General features: G+C 30.5%; 2 protein-coding genes across 6 annotated transcripts; both read right to left on the reverse strand.

Moving 5' to 3' along the window:
- Positions 1 to 1,220: 1,220 nt before the first annotated feature.
- On the reverse strand, positions 1,221 to 10,265 carry LOC130893144 (GATA zinc finger domain-containing protein 14). Of its 5 annotated transcripts, none has more exons than XM_057799004.1 (14): positions 10,154 to 10,265; positions 8,830 to 8,988; positions 7,195 to 7,308; positions 6,857 to 7,106; positions 6,619 to 6,795; positions 6,383 to 6,559; positions 5,934 to 6,155; positions 5,542 to 5,871; positions 4,720 to 4,797; positions 4,449 to 4,664; positions 3,050 to 3,454; positions 2,878 to 2,979; positions 2,710 to 2,820; positions 1,221 to 1,636 (listed from the first exon to the last, which is right to left on the reverse strand). In XM_057799004.1, the coding sequence occupies exons 2-14, from the start codon at positions 8,935 to 8,937 to the stop codon at positions 1,290 to 1,292; spliced, it is 2,637 nt and encodes an 878-aa protein (XP_057654987.1). In that variant the 5' UTR covers positions 8,938 to 8,988; positions 10,154 to 10,265; the 3' UTR covers positions 1,221 to 1,289. The 5 variants fall into 5 exon arrangements, with proteins under 5 accessions (XP_057654987.1, XP_057654988.1, XP_057654990.1 ...); XM_057799005.1 differs by having other exon boundaries at positions 10,071 to 10,174; XM_057799007.1 differs by having other exon boundaries at positions 9,957 to 10,168.
- Positions 10,266 to 10,844: 579 nt separating this feature from the next.
- On the reverse strand, positions 10,845 to 14,377 carry LOC130893164 (myotrophin). Its single transcript, XM_057799045.1, has 3 exons — positions 14,142 to 14,377; positions 13,976 to 14,086; positions 10,845 to 13,820 (listed from the first exon to the last, which is right to left on the reverse strand). Exons 1-3 carry the CDS (start codon positions 14,211 to 14,213, stop codon positions 13,647 to 13,649), a joined length of 357 nt encoding a protein of 118 aa, XP_057655028.1. The 5' UTR covers positions 14,214 to 14,377; the 3' UTR covers positions 10,845 to 13,646.
- Between the last annotated feature and the right edge of the window lie 5 nt (positions 14,378 to 14,382).

Genomic DNA, 14,382 nt, shown 5'->3' on the forward strand with positions numbered 1-14,382 from the left:
GTTAACATACATTTTCTCTATTTGTGCATAAAATTAAAATCTATTTCCACTATTTCACCTTCTCTATTGAAAAGTATGTTCCTTTTACCCGATCTGAACTTCTACACCCAATAATAAAAACGCACTTTTAACTACACTACATTATTTGGGAGTCAAGTGACAAAATTATAATAAATAATGATTAAAATCTGAATTTTTCGAAAAATGATAGTTAATTTGTTCCAATTAATTAGGAACAGCATAGAATCTGATTAATATCCGGCTCGAAGGACCAGATTATGTAATTGAGATGTTGGTTTAGTAGTAACAGATCTAATTCGTTATATTTGGAGTATGAGACATTTGAACTACCAAATTTTACTTTCATAAATTAAAAAATATTTTTTGTTGCATAAATTGCTTCAGAAACGAAATTCAAAATTATATTACTAATTAAAATATGTCGAATAATAATTTTATGCACAAAAACACTCAAAGTTTATCCTGATTTAGAAACTTTTTCAGAAAAATTTTTGCAATCAATTGTGTATTCAATAACGTATTAATAATTTTAAAAGATAACAGTTTTTTTTTTAATATTTAGTTATTTTTTATAATTCAGATCACAGTTGCGTTCTTTTTAATAGTCAAAGTCCAGTTACTTTTATCAGACACTTTCCCATCTCTATACAGACAACTAAAAGTACTTAGTAGTACCCTAAGGACCAATGTCGGTTTGATTTTGAAACAGAAACAGTCTCTAAAGACAAATAACAGTCTTTTTTTTAAGACAGAGAGTCTCTAAAGATAAATGACAGTTTATTTTACAAGGCAACAGTCTTTAGAGAGAAATGACAGTTTATTTTTCAATACAACAGTCTCTAAAGACAAATGTCAGCCTGTTTTTTAAAAAAACTGTCTCTAAGGACAAATGACAGTCTGTTTTTGAAGACAGAGAGTCTCTAAAGACAAATGACAGTTTATTTTACAAGACAACACTCTCTAAAGATAAATGACGGTTATTTTTTGGAAAAAAACAGTCTGTAATAACAATTGACGGTTCCCTTTTGAAATTCAACTATAATTTCCACCCTAATACCTGATCAAAGTGTAAAGTTGGTTTTTGGTAAAATTTATTCGACCCTCAACTGTTATCCTCAAAGTTATTAAATATTATGGAATAAACACAACGAATCTATGATCAAAATTGACACTGTTCAGTTTGAAAATTGAAATAAAAATGAGACCCATACGTTGCGTTTTATTATTATTATTTTTTCATGATAAAAAAAAAACAAAACAAAAATCGCTCAACACTCTTGCTGTTTGGTCGCCGGGTTATTTCTGAATCCGGGTGGACTGGATATTTGTGAATTTAAATCGTTGCTAAACCAATTCAGATTCTGTTGTGAATTCATATGTGAGAAATTATTGAAATTTGGCTGTAACTGTTGCGTAAAATTGGAGAATGCGTTATTTGTATATTCGTATGTTCGCAATGGGGGCGCACTCCCGTTCTGTATCTGTTGTTGTGTACCTATTTGTGATAAATTTGTATAATCTCTAAGTTGAGGCATATTTGCTAAGGGATAATGGCGGCTAGAGGACAAGATCGCCGGATCTAACACCTTCCAATCGTTACACGAGTTGCTTATATCTGAAAAATTTAAAATCATCATTAAATTATTTCCCGCAACAATATTTCAGTTCCATGACAATTTTTTTCCTTTGTCTCTAAAGATAAATCAGTTTTTGAAAAATATAATTTCTAAAGTTAAACAACGGTTCATTTTTGGAAAAAAACAGGCTCTCCAAACAAATGGAGCTTGATTTTTGGAAAAAACAATATCTAAAGACAAATAACAGTTTCCCGCAACAATATTCTAGTTCCATATCACTTTTTCCCTTTGTATTATTTCCTTATTTTCAATAACTAAATCCCTAAGCAACAATATGTGCAGATCAACTAAGATAGTATGATCAGGTTACAAGAATTGGAGGAGAAGAAACAATTAGAGGGTTTAAGAAGCAATAATAGCAAAAAAGAAGACTAAAAAAATACCAAGAAATATATAGAACGAAAAGCAGAGAAAAAAAACATTAAATGGAATTGAATAAGATTAGGAATACTTAATATTGCGTCAATAAGGGCAACAATAAGAATAAGAGGAGACAAAACGGTTAGAAAAGATTACGAAGGAAGAATTGCAAAAAAGAAATATATAGAATGAAAAATATAGCAGCACAAAGCAAAAAAAACAATGGAATGAGTAGGATATAAAAGAATGGAGGATAATTAGGGGGACTGAGGGTAGAAATACTTAATATCAAGTGAATATGAACAACTACAAGAATAAGAGGAAACAAAACGGTTAGAAGAGTATAAGAAGCAAAAACAGTAAAAAAGAATGACCAAGAAATATATAGAACGAAAAGCAGAGAAAAAACATTAAATGGAATAGAATAAGATTAGGAATACTCAATATTGAGTCAATAAGAGCAACAACAAGAATAAGAGGAGACAAAACGGTAAGTATAAGAGTATAAGAAGCAAAAATAGTAAAAAAGATGACAAGAAATATATAGAATGGACAAAGCAAGAAAACAATTCAGTGAGGAAGTTAAGAAAGCAGCACAAAAAAGAAATAGGATAACACAGAAAGTAGTGGATATGAAAGACTGGATAAGTAAGGTTAGAATTGAGTAAATAAGAAAAAAAAAATAACTTACTTTTCTGTTGTTGCGGTTGCGAATTATAATTACTAGGCCAATTATTTTGCGTCGAATTATTTATTTGTTGTTGACTATTAGACATATTTAGGAAAGGTAAAATTTTACTACCTAAAATAATATTCCGACAATAATATTTAAACGTAATTAAAATAAATAAAAACTCACCGAAAGAATTCATATGTGAGGAATTTGTTTGGACAAAACCGGGAGGCGGAGGCGGCACGTGGCCGTTCTGATTGAGATTTACCCCGTTAATTTGACTACGACCTAAAACGAACAAATTTTATTTTTATAAACGTACCCCAAAGGCGTAATCGACATGTAAATTATCGCTTACCTATATTACTATTGTGTGATTTTTGATTCTGTTCGGTGGCCATTAAATCCGCAAACGCTTTCTGTGTTTCTTGGAAAGGATCGAATCCTAATTCATCTTCCGTACTTCTATTATTCTGTTTAATATTTGATGAACTATTAAATAATGGCGGGTGTACGTTTCCGAATCCTCCGTTATCTTCGTTCATATATATTGGTGGATTCACACCGTTTTGATATACCGAATTTGAATTACTACCATACCTTTGTTTTAAACTAAGATTCAATAGTTGTTCTTCTAAATGTTTCTGTTGTAATAACATAACTCTATCCGAACTGTTTTGGATTCCAGAAAAATATCCTTGAATTCCTTGATGGACGCCGTTGAAACCGTTAAACTGATGCTGTTGACCCGCTGTACCTACATCTGTACAAAATAAAAGGGCTAATGGTGTTTACATAGCTATAAATATGAAATTAGAATAGTAAAACGCGTCTCATTACATCCCCGAACCAGTATTTAAAAAATTCACTGCCAAAATAGTTTCCTCCAATAGTAACACAATCACTATAACACTTATCCAACCGATATTTATTTAACGATTTCTATTCAGCTTCCGTTTCAGTATTGGCTTCCTTATTTGATTGATATTTCTCTCTTCGGAACATTTTCCATTGTACTTATTCTTATTTTTTCCTAAACATAATGAATCCAGATCCTTTAGTCACAATTAATCAACCGATTATGTCCTTTTCCATTCAAAAAGGCCTCCACTAGATCCACGATTCTCAGGGACTAAAATCACATCTTTTTCAGGGGTCGAAACAGCAATAATCGCACTGCAACACTCCTCTCAGTTGAACCCAGATCCTGTGGTCACAATTGATCAAAATATTGTGTTCTGTTCCTTCCAGAAAGGCTTTTACCAGGTCCTCTACACTCAAGTGAATCCAGATACTGATCACATTTTTTTCAGGGGTGAAAACAGCAATAGTCGTACTGCATCAGATCTGGAGAATGTTGTTCATCAGTTTTATCAACTTCTTGATTCATTCAGGCAAACTTTAACCAAATGAACTCAGATTCTAGGGTCAAAACTGATTAACCAATTGTGTTTTTGCTCCATTCAGAAGGGCTGTTACCAGATCCATTATTTTCAGATGAATCCAGATCCCATGGTAGCAATTGATGCAAGAAATTCATTTAATTTTGACTAAGCAGCAGTAGAATTGTGAAAAAATATGGCACAAGTATTTTTTTTGGTAATGGGACACATGTAATTAAAAAAAAATTGTTTCTATCCATTTTAAATAATTCTACCCGCCTATGGGGAAAGGAATGAGTTCAAAAATTAACAAACGTCTTTGAAACATAAAAAAAAAGTACAAAAAACGTGATATAAATCTATAATTATCTTCACCTTTATTATTTTTATGGAAATCCATGAAGAACTTTGACATATTTTGATCTAATCCGTTAATACCGTTGTGCGTATGGGCCGGAGGAACTGAAGGTTGTGATGGAGACGTTTTATAGCTTGGGAAAGTAGCGGGTGTTTTGCCTGAAAGCATTTCCAGAATGTTTTCTTGAATTTTCGGCGATATTTCATAAAGACCGTTGTTGTAGGACTCGACTCCTAAAAATAAACATTTTTGTTATCAATAAAAAATGATCAAACAATTTTATATTACCTTTACTGAATGCTGCATCGTTTATTACGCCGAAACTTTTTCTGAACGGATCTAATACATCTTTTTCTTCTAATTTTTCTGTAAACAAAATAAATCCAGTAGTTAGCACCAAGCACTCGTATCACTGAATCAAAATTGTAGCAAATCCCGTAGAAAACTTTATGGAATAGGCAAAAATAACAGATTCTCCTTAATTTGTGTTCCTGATCCTACAGGAACTGAAAGAAATGAAGAGGGTAAGAAATTTTCCAGGAAAAGAGTTTAAATACCCTAAAAAAGATTTGCGGAAGAAGCAAACCAAGCTAAATCACTCCAAAATGTTCCTTCACAACTTTGATATCACTATAACGAAAAGGTATTTAATCTCAGTAAAAATAGGTTACATCCCTCATTAGTTTCCTTAATGGACCCTGCTGTCTCAGAAAGCACCAGATGATTGAGTAGAAAATGTTGTGTACAGTACAGTTTATTTTCAAAGATAACAATCTCTAAAGACAAATGACAATTTATTTTTGAAGATAACAGTCTCTAGAGATAAATGACAGTTTATTTTTCAAGACAACAGTCTCTAAAAACAAATAACAGTCCGCTACAAACCATGAAAGACATCTGTGTAATGATAATATTTAATTTGAAATCATTCTGTTCAAACAGAGGTTATGTTTCCATAATGAAACAAAAACAACATTAAATGCGATTGTTAGAACTAAAAACGGATTTTTTTCAACCATCTAGATTCACCACTACGCATCTGGATCAAAACTACATTCATCCGAATGGACCGGACGTTGTTATGCGATTCAACAACACTAAATAACTCACCTAAATTATTTTCCGAATTTCTAGAGAATCCAAATGCCGCCGCCCAATCTTCAGTTGTATTTATATTTGGCAATGTGTCCGTTAATATACTAGATGGATGAGTTTCGCTTTCCGTTTCAGTTGCTTGTTCCGGCACTGAATTTTGATCAGATTCACTATTACTGGTGTGGGGTAATTTCTGGAAGGAATTTATAGAAAAGAAACTAGTATTATCATCTATTATGGATGCTGGAAGTTTGGAAAACGATATTTGGGGCTCCAGTAACGTCGGCGGTGAAGGTGTTGCCGTCTGTTCACTTAGGTGCGGCGATGAAGGTTTATCCTGTTTTACTAAATAAACAAAAAAAAAAAGTTTATCGTTTTCCTATTAAATTTCGAAATTATTCATTTACCTTCCGTTCTAAATCCACTATCACTTTTACCACTACTAAACGCCTCTTTCCTATCTCCTTTCCTAACACTAGTTTCACCTTTTCCCTTACTCTTTTTGCCTTTTTCTTTATCCTTTTTTTCCTTTTCCGTATTCAGGTGTGGCCAATTTTCTTTATTCGTTCCACTACTATTCGAAGTTGTACTACTACTGCTACTAACACTGCTCGATAGCGCAGTGTTATCTAAAATAGTAATAACAATAAGAAATAGCGATATAACAATTGAAAATACAATTAATAATGAAGAAAACGGAAAGATTGGAAAAAGAATATCAAAATAGAATGATTGAGTACAGAATTAAGAAACAAAAGGAAAATAATTGATGGGAATGTAAAAGAGGAAAAATAAATAGTATTATATAACAAAAAAATTGTGAATGAGTGAAATATGATCAACGTTTTTTACTAACCTTTGGAAGATGATTTAACTGTCGAGTTCGTTGTGGGTATAGGTAAAGAAGGTTTAGAATTTTCGCTGTTGTTATTGTTGGCGGTACGTAAAAGTAGGTTTTCGTGTAATTTCTTTTCATATTCCTGATGTTTACCGGCGTGCATCTGCTCCTTGGTGAAACTGGCCTCAGGATCACCTTCGATTACATAAATTAACTATCAAGACACTTTTTTTTGACATTTGTCAGTCACTTACCAAAATCATGAAGGTACATACAATCTGGCTTGGGACAAGTTTGATTTTTCATAAAATGGGAACAATATTTCGTAGTACCTAAGCTTGATTTTATCACTCTACCGTCTATAGTAATATTATTGACACTTTGAATGGCCCTTAAAGCGTCATCACTTTTCATGTAGGTTACATAGGCACCTAAAAAAAATAAATTTAGTTGTACAATACAATTTCATAAATAAATTCGCGTAATACTTACTTGCACTGGGCCCTTGCGAGCCAGCGTACGAAGTCGATTGGTTTATTACCACCTTATGTATTTTCCCAAATTTACCGAAATACTCATGCCTTTTAAGGACCTCCGGATCCGCCAATCTCATTGGTAGCCCAACGACAAAGACCAAGTTCCGTTGCACTACTCTAACACTAGCCAAATGCTTCCTGCTTTCAGTAAGCTTAGCTTTACGCTGTTGGTCGCGTTGACGTTTTTCAGCTTTTAGCTTAGCCATCTAACCGATAAATACAACAATTAAAAAGTTGTAAAACAATGTCGCCCTGGAATTATATGGAACAAATGTACAAACTTTACTGTCCTACCTGCTCCTGGGACAAAGGGATGAAATCAGCCGGATCCTCGGAGTAAGCCTTACGACAAGCTGGACACAGTCCATTTTCATCTGTTCTAATACGATGCCAGCAAAAACGACATATCTTAAAGAAAGTACATACATAGGAATTTTAAATCTGTTGATTTTAAACAATCATTTTTTATTAATCTCAACATATAATTCAATAAATTCTTGATATGATAAGAATCTAAATTGTAAACATGACTCATTTTTTGCTTATATAAATTATATAGTATTTTTTGAAGATTTAATGATTACAAATATATCAAAAATTTATGTTTCATACTTGTGTTTCGTATTTATTTCGTATTAATGACTTCTATAACGTAGTGGCTTGAAAAAATACCAAAATCAGATAAAATTTCAGTGCAATCTTTCTAAACATTGTATTTTTATAAAATAAAGGAAAAAACAATCGCCATTGTGTTGTTATTATGAATGATATATGAAATTAAACATTTAATAAAAAAAGCAGAGCAAAAATTGACCCATTTTGAAACTAAAACAAAATTTTACAAATCCTCTTCAACACAAACATATTGAATCGATGAGTCAAAATTCATTTGAAATAATACACGAAAAATTACAACTTGGTTACCAAGTCGACCTTTTTCCTACAAACATAGATTTTGGAAATCATGACAAACAATCACAAGTTTTGCATTTCCAAATTTAGGTATTAATAATGATCTTATATCAAAATGGCCCTAAATTCTATAGATTTTGAACAATTTTGAAAGCCCTTGTTCAAATATTTTACTTTCAAAATCATCAACTTTATGAGAATGACTAATACTTACTAATAGAGTCATGGAAATTTTTTGAGCTCACATTTTATTTACTCAAGCCATAGCCCAAACAAATATATTACAAAAAAGTGTTTACAGATACTAAAAGCTTTATAAAATTTGCATCCAAGCAATTACTCAACAGAAAAATGAAATGAAAGCACTTGGAAAATTATTATGATATAGAAAACTTCATAATACTTTCAAATGTACTTACAAAAACTTCTCAAAGACGTTTAAACACCAAAGGCCATTAATCTGTGCAATTTTACTAAAAATATGGTTCGTAGTGTCCCATTGATACGAAAAGATGAGATAAAATTGAAGTTTAATGTGGAACCAGTCAAAGAAACCCCAAAACATCAAACAAGAGAAGAATTATAGATGACAAGAGTTTTGGCATTAAGAGATATTTAATTAATACTTAAAACTAACCATTTTTTACCACCATTTCAATATACAAACAACCCAATAATTATGAGTAATGTTCAAAAAGAAAACAACACTAAAATTCACAAGACAAACACCAATGGACATTAATTTGTGCAGTTTTACTAGAAATATAGTTTGTAATGTCCCCTTGATATTAAAAGAAGAGATAAAATTGAATTTGAATGTTGAACCAGTCAAAGAAACCCCAGAACATCCAATAAGATGAAAATTATAAGATAATAAGGAATATTATATTAATACTTAAAACTAACCATTTTTTACAATTATTTCAAAATACAAACAACACAAACCCGTGTGAAATAAATTTCACAATTTGGGATGAAAAATTAAAAAAAATAACACTGTATATATAATTTTCTTACCTGATAACCACAGGTACAGGGAAAGAATGTAAGATCATCAACCTCGAGTGGTTCCATACAAAGAGGACACTCCACCTGCTCCTCACCACTTTGATTTAATACTGACATCTCGATAGTTTCAGCAGTGATTACTGTTTGAAGTTAAAAAGTTTAGTTTCCCTAAAATTAAATATAAAATCAATAAATAAAAGTAGTTTAAATCATATAAACATACTTTGTGCTTTAAACTAATAGAATCTTGAAATATCTATAGGATTAAGCATAAAATGAACAAGCAATTTTTTTATATTGAAGAAATTATTTTAAAAAAATGAAAATCATTGACATGACTACATCAAAACAGATATGTTATTTACTATCATGATAGATTGAGAAAATGGTCTAAAAATCCACTGAAATCAAATAAACCAAATGACTTGTTTACTAAATAAATTAAAAAAAATTACACTTACAAAATTTCATTAATCTGTGTTCCAAAAAAAGTTATTTAAATAATTAGTGTTAATGATCACATTTGATTCTGATGATAATAATACGTTAATAAAGTTTTATTTCAAGTAAAATTAACAATTTTCGATGTTACAACGTAGAAAACAAACTTTAAAAAATGTTATCAAGATATTTAAAAAATGTAAAACAATATGTTATGTATTGATATTCTGAATATCGTATTTATTGAAATCATATGATAACATAACTGTTAATAAAAAGTAGTATTTTCTCACTAATTAAAATTAACAGAACGATAAATTATAAATGGATAAACGAATTATATATTATATGAAATTAAAATACGGTAATATACAATGTTGATGTATCACCAATACTTCCTGGAATTTTTCTTTGTTACTGATACATCCTTAAAGCTGTCTTATGAAATAGTGACAAATAATATTAATGAATAAAGTAAATTGCAGCTTCTACTTACTTGGGAATTCTAGAGCAAGTCAGTTAACTGTTTCAATTCTATTAAATATTATAAATTAAAATGTCAAAAAAAAATTGGAACATCTGTCAAATAATTTGCCATGTAGCAATTTATATAGTAAAAACGTCCACAATATTTATTAAATCAACAATATTATATTTACGGATCGAATCGAATAAAGTAATAAATTGTTAACTACCTGCTCCAACACAAAAAATTTTTAGTTACTATTTTATGCAACAACTCGAAAGTCTTCAAGTGTTTTCTCTTATTAATTGACACTAATAAATAACTATATTTTACGTTTACTTACAAATAACTCAACGGACGAATAAAATGGGAGATGAAAAATAGGAAAAATTAAGTTAATACGTGGATAATCTTGTATTTACTTACTTAAATTTCCGAATTAGACAGTTACCAATATGGCGACTTTGATCTTAAATCTATGCGCAAAATCAGACGCAGAACAGTCTGATTACGGCAGGTTTACACCACACTAAATAATTGCCGCTTAAAAGTTTATCAATTTAAAAATAGAATGTGCTTTCTAAATTGAAACCTACAAAAAAGTAAATAATCCTACATAAACGTACGTTATTGCAAAATATTTTTATTAGTGTAATTAAATGACGATGTCTTGATGACGAAATGATAATTTTCAACATATTTACTAGAGAAATATTATAATTTAATACGTAAATAATATAAATATTCAGTGTAGGGAATAAATAGGTATACTATACATACATACATGAAATACCGAACAAGAATTCTTTATGAAATTATTAAATAAACGGCAAATCATGTTAAAAATATAAATTTCTTCAATATTGAATCGTTACTTCTCTAGTTTGTACGCAACAAGGATTATAGTGCCGCTAGCTTGGTTGCCTAGCTAGTTTAAATTAATTAATCTTTCTTCAGATATATTGTACGTGGAACTTAGGGGAGGAGCTTTATTCAGGTAATCATTGCCCCCTTATTACGTCCTTGTAACGTAACTTCATCACATCTGGTTTCGTACTTAAACAATGACACATGAGGAATTCCAAAGTTTTCATCAGATTTTTTTGAAATAAAACAATTTCTCTTCATACAAAAAGATTTTTAATAAAATAAATATTACATTTTTAAATCTACTGATCAACCAAAAAATAATTAAGCAGTCTAGCAATTTATGTTAAGTTTGTTCTTTGTAGGACACTAGAACAGCGTAACAGTTCAGATCGATACCTGACATCACGCTAGATCTATGGAATATGCATTCTTTTATGAGAAACAACATACATCACCGTGCAAAATGTGGTTTCAGAGTACACGAAAATCTCACGATTTAGGATCCTGTGCAAAAAAAGAACGTAGCTTGTTTTTAAATTATAACTGCAAAGAACAAACTAAAACATGTATATAATATACTAAGCAATATTTAAGATTTTGAATGACACGTTTCTGTTCCTCGTCTTCACAAGAAAATAAAATTTGGAACAAAAAAATAAGTAAAGTGAAAATTTATGTACGAGTCATACAATTTACATAAAAATCTTCAAAACCAGTTTTAAAATTAATGAAACCCATGGTAAGTAATATAAATTTTAGGTATAATTTTTTATTAACAAATATACAGTGTTGCGCAAAAGTATTTGGCTCCTTTTTGATTATATTTTAATTAAAAACAATTTTATTGTCTTGTCGATGGTCTCAGATGTATTTGGTCGTTAATTCACAAATAAAAAGAAAAATTATGAAAATGTAAAATATTGCCACATAAAATGTGGACTGTATTTGGCCCCTTGGGACCTGATTAGCTTCAGAATTCGCATTGATAAGTCAGTGAGCAAATGTTCTTTACTGTAGGAAGTATGTTTTGACCAAATAACAAATTTTAAAGCCAATTTTTGACGAATTTGGATGTAGAAAATTCATTTTTCAACCAAATTAGAATGTTAAAAGCCAATTTTTCACCAAATGAGACTTAGAAAATGCATTTTTTGGCGATATTAGACTGAGAAGTGGTCAGTTTTTGATAAATTCAGAAAGAAAAAGGAAAATGCCTTCTTTTGATCAAATAAAAAATAAATTAACTAAATTAGAAGGACAAAAACCAATTTTTCACCAAATTAGTCTTAAATAATGCACTTTTTGACCATTTTAGACTTAGAAACTAAACCTAAAGTTGATCCTATCAAATATTCCACATTAATTACCAGTTTCCAAGATAATTTTGAGGGCAGATAGCCTCTAGAAACTTAATTAGGTTAAGGATTCATATTTTAGGGATTCAATGATCCCAAATAAACACCAGGTGTTAAAAAAAGTGACCCGACCTCCATAGTCTTTCGACTAAGATGATATGCGGGTACGAAAATGTAGGAAGCCTTGAGGAATGGCAGAAGACAACAATTGAAAAATTACTAAGCTAAGGAAGGTGTTGTGAATACATAGATGAGTCTAATTTGATCGATAATCAAACTTTGGAAGACCAAATACTTTGTGCAGTAGTATATACAATTTTACCTATGATAAAATTTAGAAAAGACGAGGCAGGAATGTACATAATTCGAATTCCAGATTCCTACTTATTCGATTGGCACAAGTATTCCGGACATTTGTGCGTCTTAAAAATTTTGGACAAACATACATCGTTTATCTATGTTCTAAATACATGTAGAATCCAAAAACTAGAAAATAACCGCTGGAACGTGCAAAAAAATAGATGAAAGGCATCGAGATTGATTAAATAATACCCTACAACCAACACAGGTACATGGTACATTTGAGGTTTGGTATTATACAGAAAAATCTGCTCTTTCTCTAAGTGGTCTGCAACTAAAGACTTTGAAACAGCTAATTTTTGACCAATTAGAATTAAAAATGTCACCTCTTGACCAAATTAGATAGAGAAAAGCCACTTTTTGTCTATTTTTAAACCTATTTGGACGTAAATATGATTTCAAACCAAATTACAATAGGAAAAGCTTATTTTTTACCAAATTAGACTTAAAGAGGCATTCTTGGACCAGAACAGCTAATTTTGGGCCAAATTAGGAAAAGCCATTTTTAGGCAAAGTTAAGCCCATAATGCCAATTTTTAACAATTTTTGAGCCAAATTAGATTTGAAGAGGCATTTTTTGATAAAAAAAACCAATTATTACCCATTCTTGAGCCAAATTAAACCCAGAGAAAGTCTATTTTTGAGCAAATTAAACTAGGAAACGCCATTTTTCGACTAGATTATAGTATTTTTATAACCGTAATAGACTTTAACTATTTCTAGGTTAAGTTAAGCCACTTTTTGACCAAATTACACCAAGAAAAAGCTATTTTATGAACATACTAGACCAAATTCAACATCGAAAAATCCATTTTCACAAAATTGGGCTAAGAAAAGCTATTTTTGACCAAAGAGTCAATTTTTAACAAGAACAGACAAGAACCACCAATTCAAAGAACAAAATGTCAAGTATCAAGCATAGGTTGTAGGAAATCATATTTTTTAAAATTATGTATTATTTTCCATATAAAATTGATGACTTTTAAATTCACATTTTAAAAATATTATTGAGGAAATATCTTGATGCCAGTCATAAATACATATACAATGAAGCATAATCTCAATCCTGATAATAAATTGTGTGCAGCTAGAACATTCTCTTAGGGAAAAATCCAAATATTAAAAAATTTTGTAATAGATCTAGTGATAAACCTATAGCTTTAATTTAAAAATAATGCAAAAAATCTGTTGCAAACAATGATTTGTTGTTTTCTGCTTGTCTGGATAATTTTCAACTGCAAATAACCTATTCAACTCACTAGACTAGGTAATAAATTAAAAAAATAACTGATCTACTGAATTATTTGTCATGTTTGAAAAAATTTGGGAGCGTTTTAAGTTGACAACAGTTGTCGGATTTCACTGTTTTCTGTCGATTCCATATAAGTCTTTCCATCAGGAGCAACACCGTCTTTCCTAGCTCCTTTGTCTAACAGCAGCTTGACGCAATCCTTGTGACCTTCCCATATCGCCGCCAGGATGGCTGTTATACCAAATTTATCTTTAGTCTGGAATATAAAACAACTAAATCATAAATAAACTGGTATTACGAGAAAACAATAATACACAACCTAAATTGTTTCAAAATTAAAAATTATAATAGATGAATATAAATTAATCAAGATTACTAGAAATAAATTTTATATTTTTTATTGTCACTTACATTAACATCGGCTCCAGCTGAAATCAGATATTCTATAACATCTGCTTGTCCATAATCTGCAGCGTACAAAATAAGCGGTCGCCCCTGTACTTCTTCATTTACATTTACAGCCTGGAATAAGGAAAGTTATTGGATTTACATATTTACCACATAAACAACGGCAAACCTTTTTTTCTATTATATCTTTTACTTGTTCCAGATCGCCGTTTTTAATTGCCCATACGAAATCACTGCTCATCTTCAATTTCAATGGCTTATTTTATCGTAAAAAAACTTTTCTTTTGTGGAAACACTAATGACGATGATGACATATGCCGATACCGATCATATGCCGATGGGCGATGTCACGAAATTTTTTATTTCGTCTTCTTTTTCTCATTGTTCATTCGATCGATTTGACGTAAACT

The sequence above is a fragment of the Diorhabda carinulata genome, chromosome 4 (genome assembly GCF_026250575.1).
Source record: "Diorhabda carinulata isolate Delta chromosome 4, icDioCari1.1, whole genome shotgun sequence".
Lineage (NCBI taxonomy): Eukaryota > Metazoa > Arthropoda > Insecta > Coleoptera > Chrysomelidae > Diorhabda > Diorhabda carinulata.

Excerpts from the sequence above, each read along its gene's own strand:
- LOC130893144 (XM_057799004.1), bottom strand. The coding sequence starts at position 8,937 with ATGTCAGTATTAAATCAAAGTGGTGAGGAGCAGGTGGAGTGTCCTCTT. Across the intron at positions 7,107-7,194 it reads TCCCTTTGTCCCAGGAGCAG|ATGGCTAAGCTAAAAGCTGA; the intron begins GTAGGACAGTAA and ends TTTATCGGTTAG. Across the intron at positions 5,872-5,933 it reads TAGTGGATTTAGAACGGAAG|TAAAACAGGATAAACCTTCA; the intron begins GTAAATGAATAA and ends TTGTTTATTTAG.
- LOC130893164 (XM_057799045.1), bottom strand. The coding sequence starts at position 14,213 with ATGAGCAGTGATTTCGTATGGGCAATTAAAAACGGCGATCTGGAACAA. Across the intron at positions 14,087-14,141 it reads AAGATATAATAGAAAAAAAG|GCTGTAAATGTAAATGAAGA; the intron begins GTTTGCCGTTGT and ends TCCTTATTCCAG. Across the intron at positions 13,821-13,975 it reads CAGCTGGAGCCGATGTTAAT|ACTAAAGATAAATTTGGTAT; the intron begins GTAAGTGACAAT and ends TTTATATTCCAG.